At 49.5% G+C, this 20,853-nt stretch overlaps 1 protein-coding gene across 4 annotated transcripts in view; it reads right to left on the bottom strand.

Annotated features, from left to right (window-relative positions):
- MLLT1 (MLLT1 super elongation complex subunit) overlaps positions 1-16,152 on the bottom strand; it is a 63,724-nt gene extending 47,572 nt beyond the window's left edge. For all 4 annotated transcript variants that reach the window (XM_054013734.1, XM_054013736.1, XM_054013733.1 and 1 more), the window contains exons 1-2: positions 16,069-16,152; positions 10,176-10,356 (exon numbers count right to left, since the gene is read on the bottom strand). In XM_054013734.1, coding sequence (XP_053869709.1) covers positions 10,176-10,356; positions 16,069-16,080 — 193 coding nt within the window. In that variant the 5' untranslated portion in view covers positions 16,081-16,152. The remainder of the gene's footprint in view (positions 1-10,175; positions 10,357-16,068) is intronic.
- Positions 16,153-20,853: the final 4,701 nt, after the last annotated feature.

Raw genomic sequence — 20,853 nt, 5'->3', positions numbered from 1 at the left:
ATACACCCAGAGATCCAGTTTGACAGTCTCTGTGAAGAGGTCATGGATCTCTTTGATTTTTCTGCAATAAGAGTCTAGGTGATTTCCAAAACTGCTTGGTCCTATCCAGATAAAAGACCAATGCCTATCATACATCTATGGGAAGGGAAGTTTCCCACTGAGATTTATATGGTTTAGGAAAAAATACTGGTGGATAAACAGAGTGGTTAAAATGGAAAACCTTATGTAAGAACTTTGGGTGCAGTCATAGGGACATCTTGTTCTTGAAAAAAATATCATAAATGAAGGGTCTGCTGCCATCAAGGCTCCAAATTCTCCAACCCTGTGGGCTGACGTGATAGCTACTAGAAAGGCCATTTTCATAGATAAGTGAAGTAAGAAGCAGATCAAACCTTATGCAGCCTCCATATCTGTGTACAAGGTTGAGATCCCATGTTGGAGTAGGATTCTTAACCTGGGGAAAAGGTTCCCCAGACCCTTAATAAATCTCAATGACAAAGGGTGAGTAAAAATAGAAAACCATTCTAGTGGGGAATAAAATCCTGATATCAAGTCAAGATGAACCTTAATAGTTAAAAAAATTGGGTTTATTAAATAAGTCCAGTGGACAACTGAGAGCAGAGAAGATTCTGGCACAAGGCATGAGGTTGACACCAGTGGTTGAACCTCTTCCATTTCTTAAGGTAAGTAATTCAAGTTGACTGCCTTCTACCATTTAGTAACACTTGTCCATCTGTTTGATAGGAGTACTCTAATCCTGGGAACCATGTAAGAGCCATACTTGGAGACAGAAGACCCCTAAGCTGGGGTGAAGCACACGACCCGCATCCTGGAAGAGGAATGAGGGAAGGTCGGAAGCTTGAGTGCCGATTGGACACACAGGTGAAGCAAGTAAGGATACCAAGCTTGCCTCAGTCTGGTCAGTATAACAAGGATAACCCTGGCCTTTTCCTGCCTGATATTGTTCATCACTCTGAGAATTAGTGGTATTGGAGGGAAATGGGTAGAACAAGCCCCCTTTGTCCAAGGAAGGAGAAAGGGTCTCCCAAAAGAAAGGCAATCTAGACCTCCTCTTGAGCAGAATAAGGGGCACTTCCACAGGTACACCTATTCTCCACATCCAGCAACAGGAAGTCCCCACCTCTGGAATATCCCATGAAGGATGTGAGAGTCCAACTCCCATTCATAGTCCTGGAAGAAGCACCTGCTGAGCATATCGGCTGTGGCATTCTGAACTCCAGGAAGGTAAACAGCAATCTGATGGGCTAATACACCAGTTCCATAACTTCATAACTTTGGCACACAGAGAGATGGACCTTGTTCTTCCTTGTTTGTTCATCATGATTCTGATTGATTTGCCCTTGATGAGGGACAGGAACTGAAGGCAGGCATTCCTGACTGCCCTGAGTTTTAATAAGTTGATCTGAAGACCAGTTTCCTCAGGTGACCATCTGCCCTGAGTTGTGAGTATGTTGAGGTGTGCTTCCCACAATAACAGTGATGCATCTGTTGTCACTGTTATTGTTGGAGCTGGGTGGATAAATGGACGCCTGTGCAGACATTGAATTGGTCTTTCAACCAACCCAGGGAGTTCTTCATCTAGAGGAATGGTAACCTGTTTGTCCAAGCTGTCTCTGGTTGAGGAATAGGTCCCCCTAAACCAGCCCTGAAAACAGCAGAGGCATAATCTTGCATGCTCCATCACAAAGGTGCAAGCTGCCATATGACCCAGGAGTTGCAAACAGTTCCTTAATGTAGTATGGGGGATTCCTTGAATTGTCCCAACCAGATTTGACAAAGTTATGAATCTGTCTGTGGGAAGGAAGGCCTGCTATCAATGAATCCAAATATGCACTCTATGAACTGTATTCTCTGTACAGGGGCTAAGTTGGATTTTTTTACATTTAACTGGAGATCCAACTCCTAGAAGAGGGAGAGAGCCATCTGAGTGGAAGTTAGTACTGCTTCATAAAATTAGCCCTTGAGGAACCAGGCATTGAGATACAGGAAGACTAAAATTACATCTTTATGAAGTATCAGAGGGGTAGCCGTGTTAGTCTGGATCTGTAAAAAGCAACAGAGAGTCCTGTGGCACCTTTAAGACTAACAGACGTATTGGAGCATAAGCTTTCATGGGTGCATGCATCTGATGAAGTGGGCATTCACCCACGAAAGCTTATGCTCCAATATATCTGTTAGTCCTAAAGGTGCCACAGGACTCTCTGTTGTTCTTTATGAAGGTAAGCAGCCACTACCGTTAAAGCCTTCAAGAACAGCTTCAGGGCTGAAAAGAGACTGAAGGGAAGTACTCAGTATTGAAGATGATCCTGGCCCCTGGTGAAATGCAGGTATTTCCTGTGTGGTGGGATGTATCACTACATGGAAATAGGGCTCCTGTAGGCTGAGGGCCAAAACTAATCTCCTGCCTCTAGAGAAGAGATTTCTTCAGTTGTCTTAGATCTACATCAGCCTCCACCCTCCATCCTTCTTTGGCACAAGAAAATACTTTGATTAAAACCCTTTCCACCTGTGAGGGGATGGGACCCGTTCATTAGCTTCTAAACAAAGGAGGGAGCATACATCTTGACTCAATCTTGGCCTTGGCTACACTCAGGACTTCCCAGCGCTGCCGCGGGAAGTGTAGTCGCGCCGCCAGCACTGCGAGAGCTCTCTCACAGCGCTGTAGGTACTCCACCTCTCCGAGGGGAATAGCTTGCAGTGCTGTGAGCGAACGTGCAGCGCTGCAGGCTCTGATTACACTGGTGCTTTACAGCGCTGTACTTGCTGCGCTCGGGGGGGGGGGGGGTGCACACACCCCTGAGCGCAGCAAGTTGCAGCACTGAACAGCGCCAGCGTAGCCAAGGCCATAGTCTCCTGAAAGGGGTCTCTGAGGAGAAACGTGAAGCAGATGGTGTAGCGCGATGTTATAACCACTATGACCAACTTGTCTGTTGTACTATGCTGCCAGGCCTGTTGGAAATAGGAAAGGCAGCCTCCAGAAGTGGGGAGGTAGGCAAAACGTTGCGGCTTGCAAACTAGAGGTGAGGGAAGAGTTGAGCTCTCAATCAACCTGTGGAAATTTCTGTTTCAATGATAACTAGGTAGTAGCTGAAGGAGGGTGGGAAGCTCTTTTCCTCTGGAATCTCTTTTCCTGGTGTGTTCGGTGGTTCTGTAAAAAATCAGAGAACTGTACTGGGTGCAATCTCTGAGCAGTTTGAGATCTACAAATAAGAGGACATTTAGCAGGACTGTATACACTGAAAGACCTCAATGTGGCCCTGGAGTCCTTCAGGGTGTGCATGGACACGTCCAAAGTTCCTGAAAAGAGTTTCTAACCATTGAACAGGAGGGTCTCAACTATATTCTGAACCTCTCTCAGAAATCCTGGCAACTGGAGCCACAATGCCTTGCACATAACTGCTGTGGAGATGCATCTAGCAGCAGCGTCTCCAGCATCCAAAGATGCTTGGAGAGAGGATCTGGCTAATAACAGACCCTCCCTTAAGACAGCCTGGAAGCATTCTCTATGCTCCTCTGGAAGATGCTCAATAAAGGATGCAAACTTGTTGCAATTCACGTAGTCATACCTGGCCATGACAGTTTGCGATTCAAAACTGGAGGATTACAGATGAGTAGGCCTTCTGTTCAAAAAGGACCTTTTCTGGTCCTTGTCATAAGGAGCAGACCTAGAGTAATGCTGAATGCCATAAATGAGCAGTGTAGAGAGCACCAGGGAATTAGGTGGGGATGGGTAAACAAAAATTCTGAGTCTCGAGGGTGGGGGGATAGTATGTTATCGTCCATTTACAAGTTGCCAAAATGGTGGCAGGAGTTTTCTGCACGGTTTCTGCTGTATCCAGGAGAACTTGTGCTCGTGTAGAGCGTGCTGTGACTCCATCAGGTGGGGCGGGGGTACGCTGGATTGTGTGTAGCATGTGTGGATGCACCCCGAGACCCCTTTGGAGATTCACTGGGAGGAGAGCGCTTGGCCCTTGGATCAGTCACAATGGCCACAAATAGTTTTGGCAATGTGCAAAAGGAGCGAGTCCTGTAGAGGCAGAATGCCAGTGGACAGCAGATATCCAGGGAATGCAGGACCCTCTCTGCGTAGGAGGCGTGTGGTTTGGGGAAGAAAACAGGTAGGAGGATGCACCAATGTAGGTGGAACTCTGACACTACTTTTGGGAGGAATTTAGGGTGTAGTCGTAAGGACATTTTGTCCTTGTGGAATACAGTGTGTGTGTTGGGGGGGGGAGGGGTCTGCCATCCTAGCCACCAGTTCACTGTCCCATCTAGCTGAGGTAATGGCTACCAAGAATATCACCTTCTGGGAGAGGTGGGAAAGGGAGCACATTGCCAGCAGCTCAAAGGGTGGCTTCAAGAGGGTGGAGAGAACAAGGTTAAGGTCCCATGCGGGTGTGGGTTTGACTACTGGCGGGAAGGTATTAAGTAAACCCTTCATGAAACAGATGGTGGTCGGGTGTGTAAACAGAGCGGTGCCACCCATGGGAGGAAGAAAGGCACTGAGCACTGCCGACGTTTTGAGATTGAGAAGGTAGTCAAGGACGACAGGTATAGATATTGTACTCACTGGTGTTGATTGTGGTGAGCCCGTGATGTGGAGCATCTCCATTCAGCTCAGCAGCAGGCCCTGGTGGATGCCCGCCTGCTCTGGTTAAAAATGTGTTGCGCTGGGCTGGAGCATGCCCTATCTACCCTCGAGCCTCATCCAAACACCAGCCCATGAGGTGAAGAGGGCCCAGATTGGGGTTCCAGATCTGGCCCCAATCTTGTGTGAGGAGATCCAGGAGTGCTCGGAGGCAGAGTGGTGCGTGGATGGAGAGTCTGAGGAGGTCCATGCATCAGAACTGACAGGGCCAGGACAAAGCTACGAGTCCCAAGGGTTCTCACGTATCACTTGTGGGAGGAGGGGAATGGGGGGAAGGCATAGCAGAGGTCGCCTGGCCAGGGAAGGAGGATAGTGTCACCCTGCGAGTCCTCTCCTATTACTCCCCTAGAACAATAAAGGGGAGCTTTTGGTTCTCGTAAGTGGCAAAGAGGTCCCACTGAAGGGTGCTCCATTTGTCAAAGAGGTACCAGAGTGTGGCGTCGTGCAACTCCCACTCGTGGTTGAGGTAGAGAGTCCTGCTGAGCGTGTCGGCTAGTGAATTCTGGATGTCTGGGATGTACATGGCTTGGAGCCTCATATGGTGCTTGATGCACCAGTTCCAAAGGTAAACGGAGTTGGAGCAGAGGGAGGGAGCCTTGGCGCTGGCCTACTTGTTGATGTACACAACTGCTGAACTGTTGTCGGAGAGCAACTGAACGTGGTGGGACTGGATGAGAGGAAGAAATGCCTGGCATGCAAAACAGACCGCCCACAGTTCTAGTATGTTTATATGCATCCTGGCTTCCCATTAGTATCCACACTCCCTAGGCTGTGTGATGGTTTAGATGGGCTCCCCAACCCACGAGAAAGGAGTCTGTTGTGATGGTGGCCTGTGGGGTGGGAGGGATGAAGGGGGTGCCAACCATGACCTTGGAAGGATCGGTCCACCATGTGAGAGAGAGAGTTCAGCACAATCTGGGGAACAATATGGTCCATAGATGGAGAGGAGCCACATCTGGAGGCAATGTATGTGCAGACATGTGTGGTGTCACATAGGTGCAGGCTGCCATACGCCCACGGAGAGAGAGACAACATCAGACTGTGGTGCAGGCCCATGACAATGGTCGTCAGTGTTGTGAATCAGTCCGCTGGAAGAAAGGCCATGATGGAGTTGAGCCACGCTCCAATAAAGTGGATTGTCTGTGTAGGTATCAACAATGACTTTTCCTCATTGACGCAAATATCTAGAGACTCCAGGAGAGCGCAAAGGGCAAGGATGGCTGAGGTGAGTTCCCATCAGCATAGCACGACAAGGAGCCAGTGGTCTAGGTAGGGGGTATACCAAACAGCCAAGGTGGTGCATTTGTGCTGCTGCCACAGTGAAGAACTTTGTGAAGACTCGCGGAGCCGTCACTATGCCGAAAAGACCCGGAATTGGTAGTGGTTGTGTCCTACCCAAAAACAGAGAAATTTGCAGTGGGCTGGGGGAACAGCCACATGGAATTAGGCATCCTTTATGTTGAGAGCCACAGGGGAAGAGATGGGATAATCAATGCCAGCTTCACAATACGGAATTTGGACTTTCTGATAAAGGTGTTCAGCACCCGAAGATCAAGAATGGGGCGGCGCCCTCTGCCCTTCTTCCGGATGAGGAAGTATGGTGAGTAGAAGCCTCATCCCATGTACTAAAGTAGGACATGTTCTATGGCTCCCTGGAATAGGGAAGTGAGCTGATGTGGGGCGGGGAATGAGAAATTCTATGGAGCATCCATGGTGGATGATCTCCAGTACCTAAATGTTCATGTTGATCTTGCCCCAATTGGAGGCAAACAGAGCAAGACGATCCCCAAAGACAACATGAGGCACCACAGGTGGCGTCAGGGGAGGTTCTCAGGTGTCGATCGGTATGTCAAAACTGAGCTTTTGACTGCTGGTGGGAGAAAGTCGAGGAGGTGGTTGTGGCAGAGGCAGCTGTGGAAGAGATGGGGAAGAGAGGTTGTTGAGAGCAGTGCTGCCTATGTGGGGAAGCTAGTAGTTGGCTGAGTAGGAAGTGGGGGGGGGGCAAGCACAGAACTGCTGGCTCTGTTGTCTGCATCATGGCGCCAGAATATATATACACACCAAGGGATGGTAACGTGGCCCTGGAATCCTTCAAAGAGTGAAGGGATTCATCCATTTTGTCGTGTAACAATCTGTTCTCATCAAAGGGGAGGTCCTCAATTGTATTTTGGACCTCCCTGGGCAAGCCGGATGACTGGGCCCATGAATCTCATCGCATGACGACCCCAGTTGTGAGAGAGCGAGGGGACTTATCAGCCACGTCCACAGCCACTTATAGGCCTACCTTGGTCACTAGGCACCCCTTGTCTAGCCGCGACTGAAACTGCCGCTGTTGGCAGCTTGTCCCGGAACTCTACTAGCCTCACGTAGTTATTAAAATTGTACATGGCTAGCAGAGCCTGATAGTTCGCAATCCGGAACTGTAGTGCTGCTGAAGACTATACTTTTCTCCCCAGCAGGTCCATGTGGTTTGCTGCCTGGTCTGGAGGAGTCGACGTCTGTGGGTGCTGGCATGCATGCGCTGCTGCGGTGTGGACGACGAGAGCTGGGGGGTGGATGGGAAAAAAGAAAATCCCTTAGCAGGTCCAAAAACCTCCTCTCTGCCCGCTTCGGTGTGGGGGCACAGGAGGCAGGGGTCTGCCACACTGCCCACACTGGTTGCAGGATGGCCTCATCAATAGGTAGTGCCACGCTAGAGGGCCCCTGAGGTTGGAGAATGTCCAGGAGCTGAATCTGTTGGTCCTGAATCTCCTCCAAGGGAATTCCCAGGTCTGCTGCTACCCTGATATCCCGATATTGCCAGTGGTTGTCCGGCAGAGACAGCGAGAGGGAAATAAGCGCCTCATCCAGGGAAGAGCGAGCAGCAGTTGGGACCGGCGGAGCAGATGGTTTCAGTTCAACGTCTGCCTCTTCCTCAGAGATCAACAGTGCTGGTGGAGGAGCAGGGGCGGCACGATAGGATGCCAGGAAGGGTGCATGCTGTTGGCAGTAGGGGTGCGAGGGTCCCCAGGATAGCCAAGGGGAAAGGTCCTGCGGATGCGGTAGATAATGGTACCAGACCCTTGCTGCTGGATCATATGCTGGTGGGGATACAAGTCTGAACTGCAGCGCGACCTCAGGGAGAACGAGGGTTCTGGCTCCAAAAACTCCTCCGACTCCAAGGATAGTTCTGGCAGTGGGGGAACCGGTGACACAGGAGGGCTGCAGTGTGGGGTCTGTCCGGCAACAGCAGAAGAGGTGGGACATCTTAGGCAAGTGAGGGTCCAGAGAGGAGAGGAAATGGCGGGTATGGGAGCATCAGCTCTGCTGCTGACAAGAGAGGCTCCAAGCAGCCAGGAGTCCTTGGTGTGCCCGTGGAGATACCAGAGGGCCCTGGTAGCATCTGCAGGGCCAGCTTCTCCAGGAGCCATGGGGACAATGGCAGGATAGGTGGTGCGCGTGCCAGTGAGCACTCCGGACACACAGATACCAGGGTCACCATTGAATCCTGTTTGCACTGAGCTTCACCCTCCATCCAGGGAAGCCTGTGTGCTGGTCCAGCCAGATTCGTGTGCAACATCTCGTCCAACCTGGCCCAGCTCAGGTAGGAAAAGCTGCGCATGGGAACAGTCTGCAGCAAAGATCTGCTCTTGTGCCCATGAGAGTGTCTCATGTTGGAGCTTGTTTGTCTTGGATATCGCTGGACCTCGGGCTTGCAAGATGCTGGTGACAGCCACTGTACAGGGGATCCAATGGTCCCGGATCCGAGCGTGCATGTGGTCGCACAGCTTACTCCATTAGGAACCTACGGAGGCGGAGCTCCTGAGCTTCCCAGGTCTGGGGCGGGAAGAACTTAAAAATGGAGCAGCAAGGCATGATGTGAGCCTCGCCAAGGCAACAAAGGCATCTCTGGTGCTTGTCGCCCACAGAGAATGGGTGAGGGCAAGAGAGACAGTTTTTAAAACCCAGAATCCAGGGCATAGTCCTAGGGAGGGAGGACACTCCCCAAACAGGGGAAAAACATCACTAACTAAATTATCTACTCTAAAACTACAATCTACAACTATATACGACTATCTACAACAAATGGACAGAAGTAACTCTTTTTGCAAAAACTAAGAGCACAAAGGAACAGGGGTTCCAACTCAAGCCATGCAGCAGTAAGAGGGAACTGGAGAAAGGTCAACCCACACAGCCTATTATACCCTCAGCCGCAAGCAGGAGGGGACGCACTACACACGTGCGGGTCAAAGGACACTGCTACCAAACACTTCCAAACTCAGGCGCATGCCACACATGTGGACCCACATATGGAATACATATAGGGACCATCACTCAAAGAATTTTAAATTATTAGCTTGATTAGGAAATGGCAATTTCCTCAGACCTAACACCATGCAAGTTAATTTCCCCACTTCCAAACTCTTACTCCATAGTAAAGGTGCCAATAGATGTAACCCAACAATTCCCTGCATTCTCAACAATAAAAAAGCCATTTTGAAATAAGAGTCAATTGACTTGATTTTAACTCTGGTTTCACATTAAAATCCTACCATGAAATGATTTCAGATTTTTAGACTATATGGCAGGCAGCCTTTTTTATTTTACTAAACTGTTTCTACAATATTTTAAAGTTGTTAAAATAACCTGTTAGCAGTGCAGTCCAGCCCTTGTCAACAATCTCTTGCTCCGGGTTAGGGAAAGAGTCATTTGAAACAACCCTTCAGGCCAATCTAGGAATAGCATAGATGGACTGCAAAATCCCTCTATTCCAACCTCTCTCTGATGAAAAGCCGGTTGGCATGATGGTGAACCTTAAGGTAAGTGAATCAAGAAGGGGAAAACAAACAAACTACCATTTTCAGTGCTGGGTGACACAGTAATCTGGTTAGCAAAGATGTATAGTCATCATAAAGATGTTTGTTATAAGGTAATTATGCTGGCTGACAAGGATCCCAGCACAGCAAACTGCAACTTTTATTCAAGTCTTTCTATAAATTTGTTTCTAGTTCAGCAGTCCAGTTTCCTACCATACATCAATTTTATTGCCACCAACTTGTGACAGACAATCATTATATGTATCACCTGCACAGGTTTAAGACAGAACAATAAGCTTTCAAGTTGCTTTTCACAGCATGAGAGTCTCACAAATAACCATGACAAGTGTATACCCTTAAGACAGCTGCATAACCACCAGTGGCACTTCCCACCATGTAACATGATAGTCATTTGTCCCCATTCTCTCGGCATTAAGTGCTCTGAAAACACGCATATACTAATGCTTCAGTAACAAAAAAGAGAGGGAGGAAACATTTCACCTTTGACCCTTTCATTAGAGGAAAGGTCACATTCTCTCTAATCTTCCTCAAACAAAAGTGGCAAAGCTCAAGACTCAAGTGTATGCAATGTGTGTTTTGTTTCTCCTTAAGAAAATGTTCCACAGAAACAACAGTGCAATGCCAGATCTAGACTGCATGACTATCCCCCAGAGAAAGGAGACTGCATGATGGTTAACATGCACACTCACCACGTTTGGGTTTAGGGAAGCTCTCATGTAGCCGAAAGACCACCTTCTCCACGAAGTGCTGGATGTCGCATTGTTCTGGGCCACGGACAAATACCATCCAGTCATGAGTAAACCCTTCGGTGGTGGGCTTTTTCCGGAGTTGGGCTCGGTGCCCCAGCTCCAGCTTCACTTGCACCGTGCACTGGAAAGGGAGAGAGATGTGGGACACTGGTCAATATAGGCCAGATGACATTGTTTTACAGAGCTTTGAGATCTACAGACAGAAGGTACTAAGTATCAGAAGGACAAGAAGAAAATTAAGTGTCTATCACAATGAAACTAAGTTGCCACAGAAGATCATGGTGATTCTTTAAAATTAAATTGTGGTCAGTAAGAAAAGTGACTGAGAAAATGGTTTCTAACATCATAAATCTATTGTGTGTGCCAGAGTCACACCTAACTCTGCAGAGTCAATACAGCTATAGAAGAGAGATACATCAACTAAGCTGTAAGCTAAGTTCTGACTCCACAATCTTTATCATTCAGGAAGACAGAGGCAGAACAACTGGATTCTCAGAGCCCAATAGTTTACAGCACTTGCAGTTAGTAAAATAATCTAAAGAGTATTACACATTTGCTCACTGGGTGAGAATATTATGAAAGCCCACACAAAATTGTATAGTACTGCTTTTTTATAACACTTGAGTTAGTAAAGTTCCAGGACACAAGTATCATGTATTTTCATAGTTGCATTATAAGTTTCATACATTAGTTGATTTACATGTCCTATGCTTACATGGACTTATACAGACAATACACTATTGTGTGTTTGCTAGTAGAAGAATTGTGTAATTTACCAAAAAATGTAACTATGATGTTCTGTGTATTTACCAAATAATGTATGTAACCTCTTTCAAAGAAAGGATCACAAGACTCTTTAAGGGCAGAGACTGTGTTTTTGCATGTATTTGTGCACTATGGGGGCCTAGTCCTGATTAAAGTTTCTGAAGTTTAGTCTAAATAATATTAAACAGATAACACTAGAAAAAAAATGGGTATAGTGCCCCATACAAGTAGGAAAAAAGCCCACTATGTAGAGTAAAAAAACAGCTGAAATTAAATTAAGATGCATAGATTACTGCAGACAATTTATATCTTGGAGACAGTGGAAGGAGATAGGTGAATGAAGGAGAGGGAAGGCAAGTGTTAATTACACAAAAACTAAAGCACACCGAAAGGGTTCAGGAGAGATTTGAAGATCCAGAGACTCACCTGAGAATATGTACCATGTACGTACTACTCTAGTTTGAAGTATGTGCCCTATACAAACTAACGTAGTTGCCTAGACCACCTGATCATTTTATTAAATTTAGTGTAAGATTAACCAAGTAGAAGTCAAACCCACATGAAAGTTGGCAGTGCTTGGTTCTGATCCCCACTCAACTAAGATTTATGAGGAATAAGGGATTTGATTTCACTAATAAATTGTGTGCGTAACCTAGTCAAGTCTCAGATGGGCATTTTTAAGGGGAATGTTATTATTTGTATTACAGCTGCATGCAGGGGCCCCAAATGAGATCAGGGTATTTTCTCCATATGTGAAATGGTGAACTGAGAGTATGATAATAGTGATTTAGAATGTCCAAACTTGACACACTTTGAAGGGGCTTGGTTTTCAGAAGGTGTTTTATCAGAAATTGCTGATAATCTAGACCAGGGGTGGACAAACTGTGGCTCATGAGACACATGCAGCTCTTTTATCGTTAAAGTGCGGCTCTCAGAGCTCCCCATGCTCCTGCCCATTTCTCCACCTACCAGACTTGTGGGGAGGGATGCCTCAGGACCTCTTCCTTGCAATGGAGTGGTGGGACTAGAGCTTCTGCCCAGAAGGAAGGGGAGTCTCGGGGCTTCAGCCCTGCAGGGTGCACCTGCCAGGGCTTCAGCCGGAGCTGGGCTGAAGCCCTGAACCCTGGCAGGCGCTTCCCACGGAGCTGAAGCCCCGAGCCTTGACAGGTGCGCCTCAGCTCTCGAACTTCTGAAGATTGTCATATGCAGCTCAGCGGGTCAGTAAGTTTCACCACCCCTGATCTAGACCCTTTAAGGAGTCTTAATTAGAGCAGCCAAAAATCAGAGTGCTTTCTGAAATCTTGGCCTAAGCTACTTGCTGAAGATCACACAGGAAATCTATAGCAGAGCCAGGAATTTAACTTTGATCTCCTGAGTCCCAGTCTAGTATCTCAACCACAAAACCAACCTTCAAAATTGTTTCTCCATGGCAAAAAGATTTTTTAAATTTTTCTTCCAAGCTGTCATCTGCACCATCAAATACTTTCAAAGATCAGCAGTTCATGCAACAACCATGAAACTGAGGAACCAGCTCTTCTAATTAACTGCTTAATCCATTCTATCAATGTCTGTCTCTTGAGTCTCCTTTCCTCTTAAAGTTATCTTGCTCGGTCATTTTCTTCTTCTGCACGTTGGGACCTGTCATTTCCATGGGCTACACCTCTGTATTAAAGTTGAAGGTGCTCTGTTGTCAGATATTTCTGTTTCCTAACAAATGCTTCCCTTTCTTTAGGCTTAAAAATCATGAAGGTCCAAGAAAAAACACAAACTGAGTTTTAATCAACACACAGGAACCTAGTACATGGTGATGCACCATTGTGTAGATCAGGGGTAAGCAACCTATAGCACGCATGCCGAAAGCGGCACACGAGCTGATTTTCAGAGGCACTCACACTGCCGGGTCCTGGCCACCAGTCCGGGGGGCACTGCATTTTAATTTAATTTTAAATGATGCTTCTTAAACATTTTAAAAACCTTATTTACTTTACATACAACAATAGTTTAGTTATATATTATAGACTTATAGAAAGAGACCTTCTAAAAACGTTAAAATGTATGACTGGCACGCGAAACCTTAAATCAGAGTGAATAAATGAAGACTCGGCACACCACTTCTGAAAGGTTGCCCGACCCCTGGTGTAGATAGTCTACCTAAATTCTGACATCCATGGGGGAAACCTCTTGAAAGCAAGTTTATCTGGGATATTTCCCATGATGTTCAAACAGGAATTCTTTACAGCAGATTCATTTTATTCTGTATCTTCAATTACACCTTAAATTTTCATACTGCATCCAACACGCTCTACTCTTCAGAGAAGTATAAATGGCTATCACCTTATGGAGGTTCCTCAATTTCAGTGGGGAAGAAGTCCCATGCAGTTCTCAGCTAAAACTATATGGATGAGGGGAAAATTAAATATAGAAAAGAACTGCTTCAAGTGGGAATTATTCTCGACATTCTCTTCAGGTCCAGTTAATAGCTAAAAGGAAATCCAAATAAAACCTCCCTGCCTAAAATATCTGAATTTGCCCCATCTGAAATTTTGGAGGAAGAGATTCCTTTCATGCCCCCAGGAAATAAAATCCCTGTTCAACTGGTGATGGTGGGGATGAATATACGCTACAATATTTTACTGAAAGTCTTCAATCCTCCCCTCTAGTTTTCTTTTGATGTACCAATTGTTTTCAAGTCACCAAATCTACCTATTCTCTCTTCCTTTTGGATTATCAATCAAGCACTAACTGAGCCTCCCGTATTACTTCATAAGCCTGTACTTGTGCAGATATGTTACACTCCAGTCAAAATACATACATGGACGCACAGAACAAGACTAGGGAAAAATGATGATCTGAAATAAAAAAGATGATCTGAAATAAAGCCCTGACCTCCCACTTGGCCGAGCATGGTAATATCTGTTCTGAGAATGCAGGGCCTCCCCCCATGTCCAGGGCCAGCAATAGCCCTGTTGATAACACCTCTTCTCCCTCTGCGCTCCCCCCCATGTCTGACAAGGGGCAATAGCACTCCTGCTGACATGACTTCCTTTCAAGCAGGCCTGAGTGAAGGAGAGTTGCAGGGCAATAACCTTAATGCTGACACTGGTCCTCCCGCAAACAATGTCTAGAGAAGGCAATGCCCCTTCAGATGCAGTCGCTCTGCTCACCCATTGTGGGAGGGGACAGTATACAGAGCCCTGCTACTGATATTGTCCTTCTTCCCTCATGTCTGAGTGAGGGAACAACAGGCCTGCTGCTATCCATCATACCCCTCTTCCCATGTCCGGGTGTGTGGGTAGATTGTGAGCTGGCTACAGGCCAGCTGAATTATCCCCCCCATGTCTCTGAAGGGGCAGAGGGGCAACAGCCCCACTGCTTCCCCTCTCCCCAATTATGCCTGAGAGAGCAGGGGAAGGCAACAGCTCCCCACTGTTGCCCCTGCCCCACCCATTACGCCTCTGAGGGGACGGGAGGAGACAATAACCCCACTGGCCTTTTTTGTCCCCTTATGCCTTTGAGGGGGGGGGGGACAGCCCCACCGCATGGTCCCCCTAATGCTTCTGTGGAGGCAGAAGGTAAACAGCCCCACTGCTGCACCCCCATTATAACTTTGAGGGAATGGGAGGGCTCCTGCTCCTCACTCCCATTATGCCACTGGGTGGGCACACAAGAGCACTGCTGTCACTCCTGCCCCCCCATTATGCCACTGGGTAAGGGAAGGGGGGTGGCAACAGCCCTGCTACCGATCCTCCCATTACTCCTCTGGAGCAGGCAACAGCCCTACTGCCACTCCTCTGCCCTCCCATTATGGCTCTCGGGGAACAGGGAGGGGAGAACACCCCTGCTGCCGCCCTTCTCCTTTATGCCTCTGAGGGGGCAACCAGAGCTTAATTTGTAATGAAAGAGGTGCCAGGCCTCAAGCCATATTTTTACATTCATAACTGATGCAGCAAGCTCAGAGGGGCTGGGGCGCTGAACGGCCAAGCCGAAAAGTGCCAGGGTTTAGCCCTAGCAAGCCCTAGAACAAATTAAGCACTGGATGAGAGGAGTAAGAACCCCACTGCTGCCCCTCCCCCCTTTATGAGTCTGAAGGAGGGGCAACAACGCCACTGCTGCTCCTCCCCCTAAATATAACTCTGAAGGGATGGGGAGCAACAGTCCCGCTCCTGCCCCTCCTCCCAATTATGACTCTGAGGGGAGGGGGGAGCAACAGCCCCGCTCCTGCCCCTCCCCCCCAATTATGACTCTGAGGGGAGGGGGGGCACCAGCCCCGCTCCTGCCCCTCCCCCCAATTATGACTCTGAGGGGAGGGGGGGCACCAGCCCCGCTCCTGCCCCTCCCCCCAATTATGACTCTGAGGGGAGGAGGGGCACCAGCCCCGCTCCTGCCCCTCCCCCCAATTATGACTCTGAGGGGAGGGGGGAGCAACAGCCCCGCTCCTGCCCCTCCCCCCCAATTATGACTCTGAGGGGAGGGGGGGCACCAGCCCCGCTCCTGCCCCTCCCCCCCAATTATGACTCTGAGGGGAAGGGGGAGCAACAGCCCCGCTCCTGCCCCTCCCCCCCAATTATGACTCTGAGAGGAGGGGGGGGCACCAGCCCGGCTGCTGCCCCTCCCCCCAATTATGACTCTGAGGGGAGGGGGGAGCAACAGCCCCGCTCCTGCCCCTCCCCCCCAATTATGACTCTGAGGGGAGGGGGGGCACCAGCCCCGCTCCTGCCCCTCCCCCCCAATTATGACTCTGAGGGGAGGGGGGAGCAACAGCCCCGCTCCTGCCCCTCCCCCCAATTATGACTCTGAGGGGAGGGGGGGGCACCAGCCCCGCTCCTGCCCCTCCCCCCAATTATGACTCTGAGAGGAGGGGGGGGCACCAGCCCCGCTCCTGCCCCTCCCCCCCAATTATGACTCTGAGGGGAGGGGGGGCACCTGCCCCGCTCCTGCCCCTCCCCCCAATTATGACTCTGAGGGGAGGGGGGGCACCAGCCCCTCCCCCCATGCCGCTGAGGGGGCGAGGGGCCTATCGCCCCTTCACTCTCCCGGTGCCTGGGAAGCCGGACTTCCTCCTCCTCACCTGATTGTCCATGGCTGGGCCCGCTGCTTCCCCCGCTCGGTCCCGGCCCCTCACGGCCCCGCCGCGGCCCCTCGCCTCATTGTGTGTCACTCACAGGCAGAGTCCCTGCCTCTCCCCCCTCCAGCCCGCCCCGCGGATCCGGAAACAGACGCGCCCGGACGGGCAGCCTCCGCCGCCAATGGGAGCTCCGCTCGCCTCCAGGAGGCGGCGCTTCCGTCGGGAATCGCCCGCCCCGCTCTGCCGCCCGCTGACTGGCCGGCGCTGCGGCCAATAGGAGGCGCGTGGGGGCGGGGCCAGCCGGCGCATTGCTGGGGTCAGGCGGCAGGAGGCGCCGCCGGGGACTGGCGGCAGCGTGGAGCTGAGGGGGCTGGGCCCGGTGTCGGGGCGCCAGGCGGGAGGGCGGCTGCTCTCGTGGGGCCTGGGGCCGAGGGAGCGACTCACCCGGGAGGCCCGGCCCGGCCCATGGCTCCCGCCCCCCCGGCTCCCGGCCGTGCCCCACGCCAGCCCCTGGCACCGCTGCGCCCAGTGCAAAATGCCTCCACCCCCCCGAGGGCCACAGCTCCGCGGGGCCCGGGGCCCCCAGCACAGCACCCGCACCAGCCCTGCAGGGCCCGTGGCTCCCACCACACCACCCCACACGGGGCCTGTGGCTCCCAGCACAGCACCCGTGGCTCCCAACACAGCACCCACACCAGCCCTGCAGGGCCCGTGGCTCCCACCACACCACCCCACACGGGGCCTGTGGCTCCCAGCACAGCACCCGTGGCTCCCAACACAGCACCCACACCAGCCCTGCAGGGCCCGGGGCCCCCACCACACCACCCCACGGGGCCCGTGGCTCCCAGCATACCGCCCGCACCAGCCCTGCAGGGCCCATGGCCCACGCCAGCCCTGCGGGGCCCGTGGCTCCCAGCACTCAGTCCACGCCACCCCTGCGGGGCCCATGGCTCCCACCACACCACCCGCACGGGGCCAGTGGCTTCCAGCTCACCACTCGTGCCGGCCCTGCATGGCCCACGCGGGCCCTGCGGTGCCCGTGGCTCCCAGCACTTGGTCCGCGCCACCCCTGCAGGGCCCGGGGCTCCCACCACAGCACCCCACGGGGCCCGTGGCTCCCAGCATACCGCCTGCACCAGCCCTGCAGGGCCCATGGCCCACGCTGGCCCTGCGGGGCCCATGGCTCCCACCACACCACCCGCACGGGGCCCGTGGCTTCCAGCTCACCGCTCGTGCCGGCCCTGCAGGGCCCATGGCTCCCAGCAGGCCCCATCACACCATAGGTGCTGGAACTGGGGGTGCTGTTGCACGCCCTGGGTTGAAGTGGTTTCCATCATATGCAGGGTGCACAGTTTGATTTAATAGCTCTCAGCCCCCCCACTACACAAATTGTTCCAGCACCCCTGCCTGCACCAGCCTGTGGTCCCATCACACCAGGGCAAGAGCTACAGCTCCTAACATGAATCACCCCAGTTCAGCCAGCTGGAGGCGGAGGATCTCCAGAACACGGTGCACCAGAAACAGTACAGCCCCCTACATGCCCCACGTGCTGGTCTCATAGCATGGAGTGTGTCATCTTGATCTAAACTGCCCTTCATGTTCCATGGAGACAGATGATTCCAGTATAGGAAAGGGCAATGTGCTGCTGATTATCGTGCATGAGAAAAATGGCACAGAAAAGTTGATTGCACGTTTTCAGTTGTACATCAAGAAGCCTTGGCAATGCAACATCATACGAAGTGACTCCTGCAAAATGAATGGTTATTAGCCACAGGCCCAGCTGTGCTATAAGATGCAGCAGTTACTAGCCACCTGCCACCAGCCCAGCTGTGGTTGAGGCTCCTGAAAGGAACTGTTGTCTGTAGCATACAATTCACTGAGAAAAGCTGCTCAGATGTGGTTCTCAGCGCTGCTGGTGAGTTTGAGTGTCACGTTTACAACCAAAAAAACAAAAGTTTTTAATTTTTTTAAGCCTTGAAGACAAGTTATTTTCCTCAGTTGTGTAAGGCTCCAAATAAGCCCCTGACTGTCGTCACATTTTGAAAGTTTGTTGAAGTCTGTAGGGGAACATACAAAAATACATGTCATCCATTAACATAGTATGTGTAGCCAACTCATAGGGAAGAGGCAGGGACGAAAATGAGGGTAAGTTAGTGACATCTGCAAAAAATTAACCAAGATCCTAAATTATTCTAGACACAGAAACAGTTTCATTAGCCTGATGTCAGATGTTTGCAGAGCAAAATGGACTAGAAGTGTATAATTTCAGTTGTCAAAGTAACAGCAATGACTCCATCACCGTCCCCTGGTTTGAATTTCACTGCTAACTGTTACCCTTAAACTTTGCTCCCAAAACAAGTCATTTGTGTCATTCTTCCTCTTGAACTGTTCATCCTACATCTTCCTTCTCTGTAAATTGTCAACTTCTCAGTTTATCTGTATGTGAATATTATCAGGATACTTCTTTTCTTTGAGCCTGCTCCCGTCAAAAATATTTTAATCCCTTAATCTTTCTTTATATCAAATATTACCGTTCTTTCTTTAACACTTTTCCTAAATTACCACCCTCTAAACTCCAGGGAGCCCACAATGCAATGTCCAGACTATTCTCTCACTTCAGAATGTGGGACTGTCTCTCTCCGGTCTTTGATCACCTCCGTTGGCTTTGAATACAAGTTTCCCTTCTGGCTTTCAGTTGTTCCTGGACTCAGTGCTCACTACAACTCAGCCATTTTCTCTTCTGACCTTTTGCCGGTGACCTTTCTGGCTCTCATTTTATTAAAGACCTCTCTCTACTCTGCCCCAGGCCATTTTGAATTTTCAAAAAACATACACCAAGGACTCAGTACAGAGCCACTCTAGCTAGCACAGTTAAAACTATTGCCATCTGAAATGACTGGAGAATGACGAAGATTTCAGCAGTGAAAATGTATGTAGCACATACAACATGAACATTCCCTCATCTAAAGTGAGGTCTAAGGAGGTGATAAATTAATGAGTGGGGTGATTCTAAATACATTTTTGATTTTTGACATACTCCGATGCTCTGCTCCCATACTAGTCAGGAATATATGCTTCAAAGCCAGGTCTGGGGGTAATAAATTGCATCCAGTCGTCTCCCTGGTAAAGTTTGTGTGCAAAATGATGGTGTTTTGAATAAATTCATACCAGAACCTGAAAGCTAATGTTAGAGAGATGCACAGGTTGGGTTATAATAGTCAACTTTTGAGAAAGAAAATTTCTTCTTAAAGTATGGTTCTAATCTATGTAAAAATGGCACTGTGTTACTCCATAGATCTTGTACTTCCGATTCGTATTTGTGGCTTTAGTGATTAAAATAAGGTTTCATTGATTTTTACTCCAGATAGCCCTACATGATCAGTGTAGCTAGGGTCTTGTATTCTTTTAACATGGAGTGGCTAACGTATTAACTCGCCAATTAAAATCCTTGTGTATGTAAAACAAGTTGTAGTTTTAATACGTCTTAGCTGGTCAGTGTAAACTCTAGGTTCCTGTAGACATCTCTCCACTGCTACAATGATCAGCACCCCCACAACATACTTTTGAAGATCCAAGGGTCCTACTCATGCCTGTCACAACATGTTGTGTACCTTATCCAGTGCATTAAAAGCCCTGATAGCAACTGTCTGGGTGAAACAGACAATCACTATACTGTAGAATGAACTCACATAGGAAAATGATAAAAGACAAAAACTCTGCATCACCTATGGGTGAACACTTTTCACAAAGCGATCACTCTATATCTGACCAATCAGTCCTCATCCTCAAAGGAAACGTGCACCACACTTTCAAAAGAAGAACCTGTGAGCTAAAATTAATGACTTTGCTAGACACTAAAAATTATGAACTGAATAAAGAATCTGAATTTATGACATTACAACAATCTATAACCCACTCCAAACCCTGCTCCCACAGGCTGCTTTTCCCTTCCTTCCTTTCCTCCTATGACTGGAGGGGTATTAATGGGCCACTTCATCTTGAATGGTCCCTTGAAATATATGATAACTACTTATGCTAAACAATCTGTTCTACCTTGTATTTAGCTGTGACACTCTGAAGCCTGGTCTACACTACAGAGTTAGGTTGACATAAGGCAGCTTACGTTGACCTAACTCTGTGTCTACACTAAAATGTAGCTCCCACTGATGTAACTTGCCCACTACGCCAACTTAATAACTCCACCTCTGCGAGAGGCATAGAGCTTAGGTTGATGTAGTTAGGTCGATGCAGGGTCAGTGTAGACACTGCATTGCTTACATCAACTGTTGCTGCCTTTCAGAAGCTGCCCCACACTGACAGTTAAATTAGTGCGAGCGCCCCTGGTGTGGACATGCACCGCCGACACGAGCATAGTGTGGACATGCAAAAGCGATGTAATTACTGTGATGGCTGTACGTCAGCGGAACTTAGGTCGACTTAATTTTGTTGTGTAGACTTCCCCTGAGTTAGTTCCCTAGCCTGAAGAAGAGCTCCGTGTAAGCTTGAAAACTTGTCTCTCTCACTACCAGCAGTTGGTCCAATAAAAGATATTACCTCACTTACCTCCGGGTTCGGCGGTAAGCAATCGATCTTCTGGGATCGATTTATCGCGTCTTGTCTAGACGCGATAAATCAATCCCGGAAGTGCTCGCCGTCGACGCCGGTACTCCTGCTCCGCGAGAGGAGTACATGGAGTCAACGGGGGAGCCTGCCTGCCGCGTGTGGACCCGCGGTAAGTACTTTGTAGTTCGAACTAAGATACTTCGACTTCAGCTACGTTATTCACGT

This window comes from Malaclemys terrapin, chromosome 24 (assembly GCF_027887155.1).
Source record: "Malaclemys terrapin pileata isolate rMalTer1 chromosome 24, rMalTer1.hap1, whole genome shotgun sequence".
NCBI lineage: Eukaryota > Metazoa > Chordata > Testudines > Emydidae > Malaclemys > Malaclemys terrapin.
This window is presented reverse-complemented; position numbering and strand designations above follow the sequence as displayed.